This window comes from Lotus japonicus, chromosome 1, assembly GCF_012489685.1.
Source record: "Lotus japonicus ecotype B-129 chromosome 1, LjGifu_v1.2".
NCBI classification, from domain to species: Eukaryota; Viridiplantae; Streptophyta; class Magnoliopsida; order Fabales; family Fabaceae; genus Lotus; species Lotus japonicus.
This window is the reverse complement of record NC_080041.1, coordinates 62049777-62067707: the sequence shown is the minus strand read 5'-3', so window position 1 is coordinate 62067707 and position 17931 is coordinate 62049777. Positions and strand designations below refer to the sequence as shown.

Sequence of the window (17931 nt, the reverse complement as noted above, 5' to 3'; positions counted from 1 at the left end):
TGAGAGACTTAGCTCATTCCTTCTGGAGAATGAGTTTGTAAGGGGTAAAGTAGATACAACTCTTTTTTGCAAGACTTATAAAGATGATATCTTAATTGTGCAAATTTATGTTGATGATATTATATTTGGTTCTGCTAATCAATCTCTATGCAAAGAATTTTCTAAGATGATGCAGGCTGAATTTGAGATGAGTATGATGGGAGAATTAAAGTACTTTATGGGAATACAAGTTGATCAAACACCAGAAGGAACATATATCCATCAGAGCAAGTACACTAAAGAACTTCTGAAGAAGTTCAATATGCTGGAATCTACAGTGGCCAAGACTCCAATGCATCCAACATGCATTCTGGAGAAAGAAGATATAAGTGGTAAAGTATGTCAGAAGCTCTATCGTGGCATGATAGGTTCACTTATATACTTAACTGCATCTAGGCCAGACATACTATTTAGTGTTCATTTATGTGCTCGATTCCAATCAGATCCAAGGGAAACCCACTTAACTGCTGTTAAGAGGATCCTAAGGTATCTGAAAGGCACCACTAACCTTGGCTTGATGTATAAGAAAACATCAGAGTATAAGCTTTCAGGTTATTGTGATGCTGATTATGCTGGAGATAGAACAGAGAGAAAAAGTACTTCCGGAAATTGTCAATTTCTGGGAAGCAATCTAGTCTCATGGGCAAGCAAGAGGCAATCAACCATTGCACTATCAACTGCAGAGGCAGAATATATCTCAGCAGCAATATGCAGCACTCAGATGCTCTGGATGAAACATCAGCTGGAGGATTATCAGATCCTTGAGAGCAATATCCCAATCTATTGTCATAACACTGCTGCAATCTCATTGAGTAAGAATCCTATCCTACATTCAAGGGCAAAGCACATTGAGGTAAAGTATCACTTTATTAGAGATTATGTACAGAAGGGCGTACTTCTTCTGAAGTTTGTTGATACTGACCATCAATGGGCAGATATCTTTACAAAGCCCTTAGCAGAGGATAGATTTAATTTTATTCTGAAAAATCTAAACATGGACTTTTGTCCAGAGTGAAGATGGATCAGAACCTCTGACTATGATACTTCTTGATCAGAAGATGTCTAGTCCAGAAGGTAACTCAATCAGAGTGTGTGTGCCCACTGGTACTGACTCTGAAGCTGAGACAACAACACGTGTGTCAGAATTTCTGATGCATAGTTCCTTGTGCCCGTGTGACAGTCTGTTATGATTGCGTGTAGATATGCTTATCTCCTGTGTGTGATTTGTGTATTTTACTGTTACTATCTATCTTTAATTTTCAGCCGTTGATCTTAAAGTGCTTTTTGAATCAACAACGGTTATTTGATAAAACCCACTATACACACACGTTCTCTTTCACTTCCGGTTTTCACTCTCGCTCTCTCTGCTTTTCAAAACCGCCTTTTTCTCGATTTCTCTCTCGATCTCTCTTCATCTTTCAACCTTCATCTTCTACCTCAAACCTTCAACCTCTTCAAAATGGTAAGACAAACCAGAAGATCTAATGCAGATGCACCTCAGTTCCCTCACATGGTAGTTGGTCTAGCAACGGGTCAAAGGGGCTCTGAGAACCCGGCACAAGAACAAGTTCAAGCTCAAGAGCAGATTGTTCCAATTGCAGAACGGGGCTGTGCCGTTCACTGCGTATTTGCTCCTGAGGAACTTCAAGTCCTGGCAGAATGGAGATTCGACCTCGACAACCTGGCTGCAAATGGGTATGATCTTCGTCCTGAAGTCCAAGCTCAAGGTTGGGGAAATTACTTCAACCGACTTCGAGGACCGGTGTATGAGAAACTGGTAAAGGAATTCTGGAAGCACGCCGACTGCGATGATACTCAGGTGGTCTCTCACATTCTTGGAAGGAAGATCATCATCACTGAGAAGTCATTCGTGAATCTGCTAGGTGCAGAAACTGCTTATGGGTATCGGTTCCAACTGACGGAATCGAAGCTGAAACCCAGCACCAAAGACAAAACCAACCAGGCCCTGTACACCACTTACAAATCGGGCAAGACGAGTTACAAGGTGATGGACCTTCACCCCAAACTCAGGATCTGGCACAAGATCCTGCTCAACTGCATAAACCAGAGACCGAAGGGCAGTTCCCCAGACTACATCAACTTCAACCAGAAGGCGATGTTGTTCTTCATCCAAGACAAGAGGAAGATCTGCCTTCCCTACTTCCTGTTCTCCTACTTGAAGGAATGTATCCGGAAGTCTAGGACTACTGCCTCCATCAAGTCAGCAATCAAGTATATCCCCTTTGGGAGACTGTTGTCTGATCTCTTGATTGAGAGTGGCCTCATTCAAGATCTGATCAATGCTGGTTGCACAGAGGATTTGATCACCATTGTCAGTGATGTCTTCACTGCAAATTCTCTGAAGAAGATGGGTTTGGTCCAGAAGAAGATTGCTCCTGCTCATGAAGACACATCTTCTGAGATCAGAAGCAGAAGGATGCCTCTGAATGACTACCCTCTGTGGACTCAAGCAGACAATCCTGACGCCATCAGATGCTATGTTGAAGACCTAAGGGCTCAAGGATTCGAAATTGATCTTGATGAATTCTTCAGCAGACTGCCGCCAGCTCCAGAGTTTCCTTCTCCTCCCAAGAAGAAAGCTCAGAGGAAGATGGTTCTGGAAGAATCCTCAGAGGAATCTGATGTCCCTCTGGTCAAGAAGACGAAGAGAAAGCCTGATGATGGTGATGACAGTGATAGTGAGGATGGTCCTCCAAAGAAGAAGAAGAAGAAGGTCAGAATCGTGGTGAAGCCTACTCGGGTGGAACCAGCTGCTGAAGTGGTCAGAAGGACTGAACCTCCTGCCAGAGTGACTCGATCATCAGCACATTCAAGTAAGCCTGCACTTGCTTCTGATGATGATTTGAATTTATTTGATGCACTCCCTATTTCTGCTATGCTCAAACACTCCTCCAATCCCCTCACTCCTATTCCTGAATCCCAGCCAGCCGCACAAACCACCACTCCACCACATTCCCCAAGATCTTCCTTCTTTCAACCTTTTCCTACTGAAGCACCTCTCTGGAATTTGCTTCAGAATCAACCCTCTAGGTCAGAAGAACCAACCTCTCTCCTCACCATTCCGTACGACCCATTACTTTCTGAACCAATCATCCATGAACAACCCGAGCCAAACCAAACAGAACCACAACCCAGAACGTCTGATCACTCTGCTCCCAGAGCATCAGCACGTCCTGCTGCTAGAACCACGGATACAGACTCTTCAACAGCCTTTACACCTGTATCCTTCCCAACCAATGTTGCTGATTCTTCTCCCTCCAATAACTCTGAATCCATTCGAAAATTCATGGAGGTTAGAAAAGAAAAGGTGTCTACCTTGGAAGAATATTACCTAACTTGTCCAAGCCCTAGGAGATATCCTGGCCCTAGACCTGAACGTCTAGTAGACCCAGATGAACCTATCTTGGCTAATCCTTTACAAGAGGCAGACCCCTTGGTTCAACAAGCTCACCATGTCCCTGACCAACAAGAGCCTATTCAACCAGAACCTGAACCCGAACATTCAGTGTCTAACCAATCCTCGGTTAGATCACCTCATCCTCTGGTTGAAACTTCAGACCCTCACCTTGGAACCTCTGAACCCAATGCTCCCATGATTAACATTGGTTCTCCACAAGGTGTCTCTGAAGCTCATAGCAGCAATCACCCAGCCTCTCCTGAAAACAACCTCTCCATAATTCCCTATACTCACCTTCAACCCACATCTCTCTCTGAGTGCATCAATATTTTCTATCATGAAGCCTCCTTGAGGCTACGCAATGTGCACGGTCAGACTGACCTCAGTGAGAATGCTGAAAGTGTGGCTGATTAGTGGAACAATCTGAGCACTTGGCTAGTGGCTCAAGTTCCAATTATGATGCAGCTCCTGCATGCAGAGGGAAGTCAGAGCATTGAGGCTGCAAAGCAAAGGTTTGCTCGAAGGGTGGCTCTTCATGAACAAGAACAGAGAAATAAGCTTCTTGAAACTATTGAAGAAGCCAAGAGAAAGAAAGAACAAGCAGAAGAAGCTGCACGTCAGGCAGCAGCTCAAGCTGAACAAGCCAGACTTGAGGCAGAGCGACTTGAAGCTGAGGCTGAAGCTCTTAGATGCCAAGCACTTGCACCAGTTGTGTTTACTCCTGCTGCTTCTGCTTCCATTCCAGATCCTCGAGCTGCTCAGAATGTTCCTTCCAGTTCTACTCAGCCAAACTCATCCAGACTCGACATCTTGGAACAACGTCTTGACACTCATGAATCCATGCTGATTGAGATGAAGCACATGATGATGGAACTTCTGCGACGCACTGACAAACCTTAGTTTTAGGATCTCTTTTTTTTTTCTTCTTTTTCGTTAACTTTGTTTTCCTTTTGTTAAACTCTGTTTCCTTTTTAATTTGTTCGTTTGTGATTATATATGCATATCTATATACTTGTGTCACATATGTTTGCTAAACTCGTTTTATTCATAATCTTTTTGTGTTTACATCATACATTACTTCCCTAAAAAGTCTAGAATGGAGGATCTCTCCTCATTCTTCTGCACTCCTGGCGCTGCTCTGACCTATCTTTCTCCAGACGCTCCAGTACATGCTGGATGTTGTTGAGCCTGACCTTTAGCTCATCCCTCTCCAGACTCTCTTCTGAAGCCTTGCGTTTCTCTTCCAAGATTTCTTTTTCTTCCAGCAGCTTGAGTTCAAGCCGGCTGAGTTCTTGCACCTCCTCCACGAAGGCAAGAAATTCCTTCAGGTCTCTCTCCAACTCTGGACGCAGGTCCTCTTCCAGCAGTGTCCGTGTTAGCTCCGAGATGGTCGTTGTACCCTCTGGATGCCTGATGTTCAGGAACAAGTCCTCTTCAAAGGCCTTCTTCCTCAGCTCTTCTAGTGCTACGTTGTATGATGCCATTCTTTTTTCCTGAAAATTGTTCGAGGTGTGAAGCTTACCTTTCTCTCCAACGCTTTTTATAGGCTTCAATTTATCTCTGCAAGTTAATGCTCCTACAGTTTCTCGAGGTTAAGTTCTTGGTAACTGACCCTTCTATTTACTCACTTGACCGGTGGTAAACGTTCATCCCTTGCATTAACTCTTTTATTTATTTCGCCTAACTCTGATTCTTACATCGTTTTCGTTTTCTTTAAACTTAGACCTTCTCTAAGGGGGAGTACCTTGTACTTCAAGCTAAGTTTTTCACACCCCAGGCTTTTTGCTTATGCCAAAAAGGGGGAGTAAACCCAGTTTTTGATGTGTAAGATGTGTTAGTGTGATTTATTTCTCTTTTGGAGATTTTAAGAGTTCCACCTTCATGACCATAGATGTGTCACTGGGCAAATACAAGGAATACATTTCACTTCTTCTGAAGTGATTATAAGTTGACTCTGATACCCAAGACTCTGATACCTTGTCCGTGACTCTGATTACTTATGCGCTCTGTTTACTCGATTTTCATCTATGTCATAAGTTTTTCACTCTGAACTCTTATATTATTTAGCTCAGAATCTAGACTTTACTAACGTTTTCATCAAGTATTAGATTCAGGGGGAGCTAAGTTCAGAATCAAGCAGTGACTTGAATTCAGAATGAGCAAGATAAACTATTCACATCAGGATAAGTCTTATTCTATATCTCTAAACTCTGAGTGAATTCAGTTTAATGTTTAAGAATTGTTCATCAAAAATTTTAGTTTTGTCATCATCAAAAAGGGGGAGATTGTAAGATCAAGTTTTGATCGAGTAGTACAACTCTATGTTTTGATGATTACAAGTTAACCTTTTGATATGAACAATTGTGGTACTCTAACGTGTTTTTCTGAGTGTGCTATTTACAGGCTCTGACCTCAACTCAATCTCACACAAATCAGAAGCACTGTGTATAAAGGGTAACCCAAGCAACGCTTTCGCATTCACCATGTTCAGTATGAACAGTGGAAAAGCTTCAGAAGTTCTGAAGCTATACAAACTCTGATGTGGACTCAGTCGCTAGAAGCTCTGAAGATCCAGAAGTTCTGATAACCAAGAAACACTGAAGGTTCAGATGTTCTGATGGTGTAGAAGACTCTGAAGATCCAGAAGCTGAATAGTGGAAACTCTGAAGTCCAGAAGCAAGAAACTCTGAAGGCCATGTTCTTCCCTCTGAGTTCAGAATCAGAAGATACAATGGTCAGAGGATCTGTGCTTTCCCTCTGACTCTGATCAACCGGCTTCACAAGTTCCAATATGAAGTATTCCCCTGATCAGAAGTCTCCTAGGTTAAAAGGTCAAGTCGCTATCCAAGTACAAAAGCAAGTGTACCTTCCTGACGACCTACCTAACGTTCTCAGCCACAGCAGAAGCTGGATTTTCCAGAACTGCCCTCCAACGGTAGCATTTCCCATGCAACGCTCAACCCTAATCCTTGGAGTATATATAGAGGCTGAAGATTGAAAGAAGCGGTGAAGAAGTAACACATACGCGCAAGACATATTCAAAATATTCTAAGCTTTCTTTCATCTGAAATTCATTGAGTTTACTATTAGCTTTTTAGAAGCAAATCTCTTGTAAACATTTCTTTGATAAACAGTTTGTTTAGTTCCTTTAGGAGATCAAGGTTGATCGGATCCTAGAGAAGACTAAGAGAGTGAATCTTAGTGTGAGCTAAGTCAGTGTAATTGTTAGTCACTTGTAGGTTTCAAGTGCAGTTGTAACTCTTACCTGATTAGTGGATTGCCTTCATTCTAAGAAGGAAGAAATCACCTTAACGGGTGGACTGGAGTAGCTTGAGTGATTTATCAAGTGAACCAGGATAAAATCCTTGTGTGCTTCTCTATCTCTTATCGTTAGCACTTAAGTTCTCGAAAGATTTGTCAAAATCTTTAAGGTGGAAGTTTTGTACTGAAAACGTTATTCAAACCCCCCCCCCTTTCTACCGTTTTTCATACCTTCAACCATTGGAGATGGTCTTAGGTGAAAAGAAAAAATGCTTTTCCAATTTCAACCCCTCACTATTAATTAAGGGCTTTCCTTAATATATATGAGGGAACTTTTTTAAGATGATAAAATCTGGAACTAAATGACATTAAACGAACGGTACAACCCTGGAGGTGATTCGGTGCTTATCCACTACTTGCAGGTCGATATACAATACATGACAATGACACTCATCTTCAATGGTCACTACTATTGTCATAATCAGGGCCGGTCCTGGGCTTGAGCAAGCAGACCCACAGCCCAGGGCCTCCAAAAAGAAGGGACCCCAAAAAAAATCTCATTAAACTTTCCCCTAAAATAAAATTTAGTTATAATAATTAATGTTCAAGATGTTATTAATGACTTGAGCTGGTCTAGAGGTTAGTAACTGTTTGGGCGGGTTGCAAGAGGCCAGTTGCCAAACGAACCAACATAATGGTTCTGATGAAATTCCAAACGTTAAAATTATTAGGGGTCTATTTTTATTATTTGCCTAGGGCCTCCAAAATGTCGGGACCGACCCTGGTCATAATATCATCGCCACCACCACAATCACCACTATTGTCATCGCCTCTATCACCACCTTAGTCGTGTCTGCCGCTCCTGCCACCACCAACCAATGAGACGAAAAGCAGTGATGGTCGTGCTACGTGCGTGTAGATAGATATATTAACATTGCCAAAATCAATATAAAAAACTAGTCTTTTTACAAAGCAGATTCAACAGCAATTTTAACATGTGTAAACCTGTTTGAGAAATTGTGTCCCAAAAAACGATTTTCTCGATAAAAAGTACAAAAAATGGTAAAACAACTTTTTTGATGACATTAAAACTTATTGCTTAATATATTTTTTTTCAAATGAACTGTATTATTTTTCACATAATTAAATAAATAAATAAATAAATTTTTAAAATGATTCAATTCTGATTATTAAATATTAATTATTAAATTTGAGTAATACTAATTTTTTTACAAAGATAACTCGAATAATATTTATTGAAAAGTTTTTTTTTTGAAATGATTGAAATTTTGAACACAATTATCAACAAATATTAAAATAAACTTAAAATTTACTTGAGTTTTGTGTTTCACAAATATTAAAAATTAAATTTGTAAGAAAATAACATTTATTAACAGATAATTTAGATAAAATAGTTTTAAAATTAAAAAATTATATTGATATGTAAAGGAGCTTGAGTTTTACATTAAATATATTAAACCATAAAACTCTCATGCCTTTGTATTAAAATAAATTAATAAATAATAAATTTTCTTTGTAATAATATATTAAAAAATAATCAAAAACTGAAAAAAAAATTGTATTGTCAAAAAATATTCAACTACTTACATTAAATTACAACATTCATCAACTTAAAAAAAATGAAATTGTCTTAAGTTTTACATTTGACAAGTATTATAAATATAAAAAAATAGTATTAAGACATTTCAATAAATATTATTATAGTTATTTTGTATAAATAATTAATATTAATCAAATTTAATTATTAGTATAGAAATAATTTTAACGATTAAAATTTTATTTATTTAATAATATGAAATATTATTAAGTTAATTTGAAATGTTAAAATTACATAAAAAAATGTTAAGTAATAAGTGTTTAATGTAATGAAATAAGTTTTAATATAATTTGTTATACTTTTTACCTGGAAAGTTATTAATATATAGTTAATTTTTTATTATGAAATCATTATTATAATTGATTTCACTTGCGCTTTAAAATTATTGAAAGGCTTCCGTCAAAAAGATAAAAAAAATTATTGAAAGGCTAATTTCATGTCACTGGTATTTTTTTTAAGGGAAATACAACTGCCTTAATTAATTGAAACTGCAAACAGGTGCAGAGGATACCGTGGTCTGTATATCAGCGTTGCTTGATTCTCACAGGTTTAGAGAGAAAAGATACCTTAACATCAGCCAATTTGCTAACCTCTCGCCAAAGCTTCAAAGCCGCAGGCAATTGGGGCTCAGATCACTCGTCATTGTTAATTATGAAAATTAGGGTTCTTATCAAAAGCACAATTTTGTCAATGATCGTTTTCTTCTCGAGGTAATTTTGATAGAATAGGATATTATTTATTCTCTTTGTAATTACGCCTGTAATTAGGGTTTAATATTTATTGTTAGTCAACTAGGTAAGGTGTATATATAGGGTATTTCATTATCAATAATGGTCATGGAAAATATTTCTTTCATGGTATCATTGAGCAGGTTCAGATCCCTCTCTATCTGACCTAGTTTTCTTTTTCCCTTCCTCTACCTCTCTCTCATCAACAGCCGCCGCCGCTCCCTCCAAGTGCAGCCGTCGCCGCCTCCTCCTTCGCGCCGCCGGACACAGCCAGCCACCGCGCCCCTCCACGACGTCGTCGCTCCTTCTTGTTCATTCCCAGCGAACCACAGCCACCCGCCAGCCGCACGTCCAGAACGCCACCACGTTCGTTCGCACCGCCACGCCACCGCCCGCCGACGCCTGCCCGTCGACCGCCGGCCCCTCCCGCGCGCCTCCTTTCTCTCACAACGGACCCGCGCCGCCGCTCCTAGGGTTTGCCACCTCCTGCAACCCGGGCTGGATCTCCCAAGCAGATCCGACCCAACTCATTTTCGGGTCTGCCTATTGCTTCCGGTTCGCCAGCAACCGGTTTGACCAGACCGGTCCGGTTCAATCCCACCCGGTCCAACCGCACAGCCAACAAAAAAAAAAAAAAATTATTTTCTTTTATTTTTTGTTTAATTATTTTGTTTTGCAATTCCTATGGCTACCTCCGACTCGACCACTGGCTCTCCAACCGGCGACACCACTATGGTCCCTACGCCCACAGCGTCGTCGGCCTCCTCTCCCAAGCCAGATTTTCATCCGGCCCTTGCTGTCACTAATATCAAAAACAACATTCCTTTCAAACTCGAGATCCACAAGGATCATTATGCTATGTGGGCTGAATTGTTTGAAACTCATGCTCACGCCACTCAGGTGCTCCACCACATCATTCCTCAAGCTGACATGGAGCCTCCTGCGCGCACCGATGCTTCCTATGCCCGGTGGGCTACTCTTGACTCTACTGTCAAACAGTGGATTTATTCCACCATCTCCTTTGACCTTCTCTCCACTGTTATGGAGAAAGGTTCTACTGCTATGGCTACTTGGAACCGTATCGCTTCTATGTTTGAGGACAATCAGAACTCCCGTGCTGTCGCCCTCGACCAGGATTTCATCTCCACTCGCATGGAGGATTTTCCTAATGTTTCGGCCTATTGTCAACGTCTGAAACATATCTCTGATCAGTTGAGGAATGTTGGTGCCCCTGTTAGTGATCATCGTCTTGTTCTCCAGTTGGTCTCTGGTCTCACTGAGCCTTTCCGTGGTGTTGCCACCCTGATCCGTTAGAGTGAACCTTTGCCTCCTTTCCTCAAGGTCCGCTCCATGTTGATTCTAGAGGAATCTGGTCTCGCCAGGATGTCAGGTCCGGCCTCTCAGACTGCTTTGCACACCTCTGCTTCCCGTCCACCGGCCTCCGTTGACTCCTCTCAGCAGCGCCCCACCTACCGCAGCGATCAGGGCCACTCCAACCATCGTTATGGGTCAGGGCAAAATCGCAATTATCAGGGTGGTTCTGGTAAACCTAGGAAGAAAGGTGGCTCCCGTTATCCTGGATCATCTGGCTCCTCTGGTTCCTCTGCTGCATCTCCTCCACCCTGGCGCCCACCACCGCAGGCATCCTGGAATCCATGGGGTTGGGCTCCTCCCCCTGGTTGGGCTCCTTCCCCTTGGGGCATGCCTCCTTGTCCTTACCCCACATCTCAGTGGTCGCGTCCCATGGGTGTTCCGCAGCAACCCGGCGTTTTAGGTCCGCGTCCTCAGGCCTACACCGCTACTGCTTCTCCAGCACCCACTGATATCGTTGCTGCCATGCACACCATGTCCTTGACTCCTCCAGACACCACGTGGTACATGGACACTGGCGCCTCGTCCCATACTGCGGCATCTCAAGGTACTATCACGTCTTATTCTAATTTAAGTCATTTAAATCAGAAACTGATAGTTGGTAGTGGTCAGGGCATTCCAATTCAGGGTTCAGGATACACTTCTATTCCTACCCCTCACAAACCTTTAGCACTCAATCATGTCTTGCACACTCCGCGAATTATTAAAAACTTAATTTCTGTGCGACAACTCACCACTGACAATAATGTTTCTGTTTCTTTTGATCCATTTGGATTCTCGGTGTCTGACTTCAAGACGGGGATGCCTCTCCTGAGATGTAACAGCCTCGGCGACCTCTACCCAGTCACTCGTTCCTCTCCCTTTGCTGGTCTTGCTTCTAGTGTCTGGCACAATCGACTTGGTCATCCAGCTTCCTCAGCTTTAAACCATCTTAGGAATAATAAACTTATTTTTTGTGAACCTTCGCGTTCTAGTTCTGTTTGTGACTCTTGTGTTTTAGGCAAACATGTCCGGTTGCCTTTTAGTTCATCTGCAACTATTACTTTGAGACCATTTGATATTTTGCATAGTGATTTATGGACGTCTCCTGTTTTAAGTACTGCTGGTCATCGTTATTACGTTTTGTTTTTGGATGATCACACTGATTTTTTATGGACGTTTCCGATTAGCAAGAAATCTCAGGTTTGTGAAATGTTTACTACTCTTGCTACACTTATTACAACACAATTTTCAGCAAATATTAAATGTCTTCAATGTGATAATGGACGTGAATATGACAATGAATCCTTTCATCGGTATTGTGATGCTAATGGCCTTACTTTTCGCTTCTCTTGCCCTCACACTTCTTCTCAAAACGGCAAAGCAGAACGGAAAATTCGCACCATTAACAACATGATCCGCACCCTCCTCGCTCATTCGTCAGTTCCTCCTTCATTTTGGCATCATGCCCTTCAAATGGCAACATATCTTCTGAACATTTTGCCACGCAAGACTCTTCAGAATGATTCTCCTACTCAGCTGTTGTATCATCGCGACCCTTCCTACTCCCACTTACGTGTCTTTGGTTGTCTATGTTTTCCTCTATTTCCTTCCGCTACAATAAACAAATTGCAACCACGATCGACTCCGTGTGTTTTTCTAGGGTATCCGATGAATCACAGAGGTTATAAATGTTATGATTTGTCACACAGAAAAATTTTAATATCGCGGCATGTCATTTTTTATGAAACCCGATTTCCCTTTGCTGACCTATCCTTGACTCCTGCCCCTTCTTATGAGTGTTTCACCGAGGACCTCCCTCCTTCCTTGATCCACCATTGGCAAACCGTATCCTCCCGCCCTCCTGACCCTCCGGTCCAGCCATCGAGTCCCACTGACTCTTCGCCTCCCTTATCGGCTCCCGTCTCCCCTACCGCTTCTCCCTCACCTTTGCCCTTGCCTCCGGTCCCTCCTGCACCACCCGTACGGACCATGACTACCCGTAGCATGCACGGCATTTCCAAACCTAAAAAGCCTTTTAGTCTTTCGGTCTCTATTGATGACCCGTCCATCTCACCCTTGCCTCGTAACCCAAAACAAGCCTTATCCGATCCAAATTGGAAGTCCGCTATGCAGTCTGAATTTAATGCTCTTATTAGAAATATTACGTGGGAGTTGGTTCCCCGTCCTTGTGATGTTAATGTTATTCGTTGCATGTGGATTTTTCGCCATAAAAAGAAGTCTAATGGTTTGTTTGAGCGGTATAAGGCTCGTCTTGTAGGTGATGGCAGGTCTCAGATTGCAGGTGTGGATTGTGATGAGACATTCAGCCCCGTGGTGAAACCGGCTACCATCCGGACAGTTCTCAGCATTGCTCTCTCCAGATCTTGGCCCATACATCAGTTGGATGTCCAGAATGCTTTCCTGCATGGTGATCTCCATGAGACTGTCTACATGCATCAGCCTTTGGGTTTCCGCGACCCTCACCACCCGGACTATGTCTGCCGTCTGAAGAAGTCCCTTTATGGTCTGAAACAGGCGCCTCGTGCTTGGTATCAGCGATTTGCTGATTATGTTTCCTCTATTGGATTCTGGCACAGCACTTCAGATCATTCTCTTTTCATCTTCCGGCAGGGTTCTGATATTGCCTACATACTTCTCTATGTTGATGACATCATCCTGGTTGCATCATCGCATGATCTCCGCAAATCCTTTATGGCACTTCTTGCATCCGAGTTTGCTATGAAGGATCTCGGTCCTCTGAGTTACTTTCTTGGCATCGCTGTCACTAGACATGCAGGTGGCCTTTTCCTCAGTCAGAGCACTTATGCTACTGAGATTATTGCTCGCGCCGGCATGGCCTCATGCAACCCTTCTGCTACACCGGTTGACACCAAGCAGAAGCTCAGTTCTTCCTCTGGGACTCCTTGTGAGGATGCCTCCCTATATCGGAGCCTTGCTGGTGCCCTACAGTACCTCACATTTACTCGTCCTGACATTTCATATGCTGTTCAGCAGGTTTGCTTACATATGCATGCACCCCACACCGAGCACATGCTTGCCCTCAAGCGGGTTCTCCGCTATGTTCGTGGCACATTGACTTATGGGCTACATTTGTATCCCTCCCCGGTTGACAAGCTTGTTTCTTACACTGATGCTGACTGGGGGGGCTGTCCTGACACCAGACGCTCCACTTCTGGTTATTGTGTTTTCCTCGGTGACAATCTCATATCTTGGTCCTCCAAGCGGAAACCCACTCTCTCTCGCTCTAGTGCTGAAGCTGAATATCGCGGTGTTGCTAATGTTGTCTCCGAGTCCTGCTGGATCCGCAATTTACTTCTGGAGCTTCATTTTCCTCTCTCTCAGGCAACATTGGTCCACTGTGACAATGTTAGTGCCATCTACCTCTCTGGGAATCCAGTGCACCATCAGCGTACCAAACATATTGAGATGGATATCCATTTTGTTCGGGAAAAGGTCGCGCGTGACCAGGCTCGCGTCCTTCATGTTCCTTCCCGTCATCAGATTGCGGACATTTTCACCAAGGGCCTACCTCGGCTTCTTTTTGACGATTTTCGTTCCAGTCTCAGCGTCGGTGAACCTCCCGCTTCGACTGCGGGGGTGTGATAGAATAGGATATTATTTATTCTCTTTGTAATTACGCCTGTAATTAGGGTTTAATATTTATTGTTAGTCAACTAGGTAAGGTGTATATATAGGGTATTTCATTATCAATAATGGTCATGGAAAATATTTCTTTCAAATTTAATTGCCTCCTTCAATTCCAGACTTATATATATGGCAAGTAACTATTGAAAAAAAAAACATTTCTTTAGCCAAATTTAGAACTGACCCATTTATTACCCATCGTGCGTTGTTTATGTCCCAGCCTTGACTTTATAATGCAGACAAGCTGTTTGATACATGTTCTCTTTCAAAGTGTTCTCCTGAATTTTCCATGCTGTATTTTATGCTTATCTCAAGACAGTCCACGAAGTATTGTTGAATGAAATAGGTTTGTTTTATGTGAGTTATATATAATTTTATATGCAATTATGCATCATGCATGAAACTGCCATTATTTCAGAAAAAAATATTATAACTACTCATGGTGACCCAGAAATCATTACATATTAAAAAAAAAGTCGGCTTTACTTTGTTTAACAATTTGAGGAGAAGAACAAAGGATGCAACATAACTGGTAGATCGTTGGACTCCTAAAGCATTTAGTCAGGGTTCGATTCCTGAGCGGTATGTATGGAGAATGATTTGTTAGGAAAGAACTACTCCCTTAATGTAATCTCTGTACCTCGAGGGAGATTAATCTCATAATTGTCGATTGTGGGATATGAAAATTGAGTAGGAGAAAAGGATTGTGGGAATAGTATGAATACCGAGAAAGAATTGGCAGAGTCATTACTTTTGACAACTAATCACTGAGATTATACAAATACATCAATAAAAGCAGCTTATGCGTCACTGAATTTTTTTTTTCTTGCATTCATATCTTGTGTAATCAATAATGGTCACCTTCGTCATCAATAGGAATTTGGAAACAGATTGTTAGAGAGAGAAGGGTGGGATCATTGTCAATAGTCAACGCAGATATGGGTAGGAAGGAGCATAGGAGAAGAGAAAATGGAGAGCACACAACAGGACCAAGTCCTCCACCTCTTCCTTTTCTCTCTTCCTCAATTCCAAATCCATTTCTTATTCGTCTCAGTTTTTCATTTCATCAAATTCCACCATGAAACTTATCATACAACTCTCTTATATTTTCCTCTTGTCTACTTCCATCTCTGCTCGAACCTTTTCGGATTACGTCAATCTAAATTTCACTGCTTCATATCTTGAATTCATTGGTGAAACCGGCACCTTCTTGTTTTCTCACAATAAAACATTCAAGGCTGCTATATTCAATCCTGGTGGTCAACAAACCAGTTTCTACCTTTGTGTCATCCATGTTGCTTCCAACACAATCATTTGGTCTGCAAACCGTGATGCTCCCATCTCAGGTTCTGGTCAAATGAATCTAACTGTCAAAGGGATTACAATTGCTGATGAAAATGGAAATCCTAAATGGTCAACGCCGCCGGTGAAGTCACTGGTATATAAGCTTGCACTCACTGAGTTGGGAAACCTTGTCTTGCTTGATCACTCCAATGGTTCCCTTTGGGAGAGTTTCCAGGATCCAACAGACACAGTTGTTATTGGACAGCGTTTGCCGGTTGGAGCTTCGTTGTCAAGCGCGGTATCCGATTCGGACTTGTCAAGAGGACATTACAATCTCACAATTTCTGCCTCTGATGCAATATTGCAATGGTATGGACAAACATACTGGAAACTTTCATTGGATAAAAATGCTTATAAGAATTCAAATGATGAGGTGGAGCACATGGCCATCAACAGAACAGGTTTTTATCTGTTTGGACATGATGAAACAGTGCCTGTATATCAAGTGGGGTTGCCCCTCACTGATTTTAGAATTGCCAAATTGGCTTCCTCTGGCCATTTTACAATTAGCAGCTTTTCAGGAGGTAACTGGAAACAGGAGTTTGTAGGGCCAAGTGGTGCTTGTGAAACTCCTTTAGCTTGTGGCAGGGCAGGTTTATGTACTCTTAGCACTGTATCCTCTGCACCTGTTTGCTCTTGTCCTCAAAATTTCCATGCAAACTCAGGTAATTCTGCTGGTTGTGTACCAAGCAATGGATCTAATTCTTTACCCTTTGCTTGTGGTTCTACTGATTATAATAGTCAATCAAATTCCTCAGTTGTTTCCTTTTCACAAATTGGGTATGGTCTAGAGTACTTTAGCAATATTTACTCTGATCCAGTTCTGGATGGAGTGAATTTAACTGTCTGTCAAAATCTTTGTTCAAGTAACTGTTCCTGCTTGGGAGTTTTCTATAAGAACTCATCTGGCTCTTGCTACATGATTGAAAATGCATTGGGATCCATTCAGTCAAGTGATAAAGGTGAACCAGACGTGTTGAGTTTCATTAAAATTAATGTGGTACCTACAAAAACTACTAATGATGATACTGATGATAAGCAAACTTCTAAAAATGGGGGGTTTCCTATGGCTGCTTCTGTGCTTTTACCTATTGCTGGGTTATTTCTCTTTGCGGCCGTAGTCTTCCTCGTTTGGAGAAGAGTGACATTGCCGAAGAAAGAAGAAGTGATATTAGGAAAATTCAACTCACATTCTTCAGAGGACATGGATGCCTTCTACATTCCAGGTTTACCTACAAGGTTTGAATATGAAGAACTTGAGGAGGCAACTGATAATTTCAAGACTCTAATTGGAGCAGGTGCTTTTGGTACTGTGTACAACGGTGTGCTTCCTGATAAGACTGTTGTGGCAGTAAAGAAAATAATGAACATTGGTGTGCAAGGGAAAAAGGATTTCTGCACTGAGATTGCTATTATTGGAAATATTCACCATGTTAATTTGGTGAGACTGAGAGGCTTTTGTGCTCAAGGGAGACACCGAATGTTGGTCTATGAGTACATGAATCGTGGATCCTTGGATCGCAGCCTCTTTGGTGGTGGACCTGTTTTGGAGTGGCTGGAGAGGTTGGAAGTAGCTCTTGGAACAGCGCGCGGCCTCGCTTACCTCCACTGCGGATGTGAGCAGAAGATCATTCATTGTGACATCAAACCAGAAAACATTCTTCTGCAAGACCAATTTCAGGCTAAGATATCTGATTTTGGACTCTCAAAACTCCTTAGTCCTGAACAATCTGGCTTGTTCACAACAATGAGAGGCACGCGAGGTTATCTTGCTCCAGAGTGGCTTACCAATTCAGCAATTTCAGAAAAGACTGATGTCTATAGTTTTGGAATGGTGCTGCTTGAACTTGTCAGTGGAAGCAAAAATTGTTCTTACAAGTCAAGAAGCCATAGCATGGATGACAGTGGTGGCCATTCATCAAACTCATCCACAACAGGATTGGTTTATTTTCCACTACTTGCATTGGAGATGCATGAGCAAGGGAGTTACCTGGAGTTAGCAGATCCAAGGCTTGAAGGACGAGTTACATGTAATGAGGTGGAGAAACTTGTTCGCATTGCCTTGTGCTGTGTTCAGGAAGAGCCGGCACTGAGGCCAAGCATGACTTCTGTTGTTGGCATGTTGGAAGGTGGAACTCCATTGCCGCAGCCTAGGATAGAATCTTTGAATTTCCTTCGCTTTTATGGCCGTAGGTTTACTGAGGCTTCCATGATAGCTGAAGAGAATGACCGTAGCTCTATGATGCCTCAACAGGCACGTAATTCAACGGACGCAAGAAGAGGTTTACAAAATGGTTTTTCTTATATCTCTTCACAAAGTATCTCAGGGCCAAGGTAGGAAACTCTGTTTTTTCTTGTCAGATATTTATTGTGTTGATATGCAAGTACATGTATTTTGGACCTTGTAAATGAAATGTATGATTCCACATCATTCAAGGCTGAAGTATGCTAGAGTATACATTAATATTAGCAACTATTGGGGTTTATTTTTTTAGCATTTGGTA

The 17931-nt window shown here is 42.0% G+C and overlaps 3 protein-coding genes across 3 annotated transcripts; all 3 read left to right on the top strand.

Annotated features, from left to right (window-relative positions):
• Nucleotides 1-9748: 9748 nt before the first annotated feature.
• Nucleotides 9749-10378, top strand: LOC130741322 (uncharacterized). Its single transcript, XM_057594181.1, has one exon. It carries the CDS (start codon nt 9749-9751, stop codon nt 10376-10378), a length of 630 nt encoding a protein of 209 aa, XP_057450164.1.
• Nucleotides 10379-10400: 22 nt separating this feature from the next.
• LOC130731958 (uncharacterized) lies at nt 10401-11610 on the top strand. Its single transcript, XM_057584111.1, has 2 exons — nt 10401-10982; nt 11231-11610. The coding sequence occupies exons 1-2, from the start codon at nt 10415-10417 to the stop codon at nt 11254-11256; spliced, it is 594 nt and encodes a 197-aa protein (XP_057440094.1). The 5' UTR covers nt 10401-10414; the 3' UTR covers nt 11257-11610.
• A 3276-nt stretch (nt 11611-14886) lies between these two features.
• On the top strand, nt 14887-17900 carry LOC130736600 (G-type lectin S-receptor-like serine/threonine-protein kinase At5g35370). The gene has a single exon (XM_057588416.1). It carries the CDS (start codon nt 15162-15164, stop codon nt 17763-17765), a length of 2604 nt encoding a protein of 867 aa, XP_057444399.1. The 5' UTR covers nt 14887-15161; the 3' UTR covers nt 17766-17900.
• The last annotated feature ends 31 nt before the right edge of the window (nt 17901-17931 follow it).

What these genes read in the sequence shown, in the direction of transcription:
- LOC130741322 (XM_057594181.1), top strand. Translation starts at nt 9,749, where the DNA reads ATGGCTACCTCCGACTCGACCACTGGCTCTCCAACCGGCGACACCACT.
- LOC130736600 (XM_057588416.1), top strand. Translation starts at nt 15,162, where the DNA reads ATGAAACTTATCATACAACTCTCTTATATTTTCCTCTTGTCTACTTCC.
- LOC130731958 (XM_057584111.1), top strand. Translation starts at nt 10,415, where the DNA reads ATGTTGATTCTAGAGGAATCTGGTCTCGCCAGGATGTCAGGTCCGGCC. An exon ending in CCATACTGCGGCATCTCAAG is followed by an intron (nt 10,983 to 11,230) that starts GTACTATCACGT and finishes TCTGACTTCAAG; the next exon opens with ACGGGGATGCCTCTCCTGAG.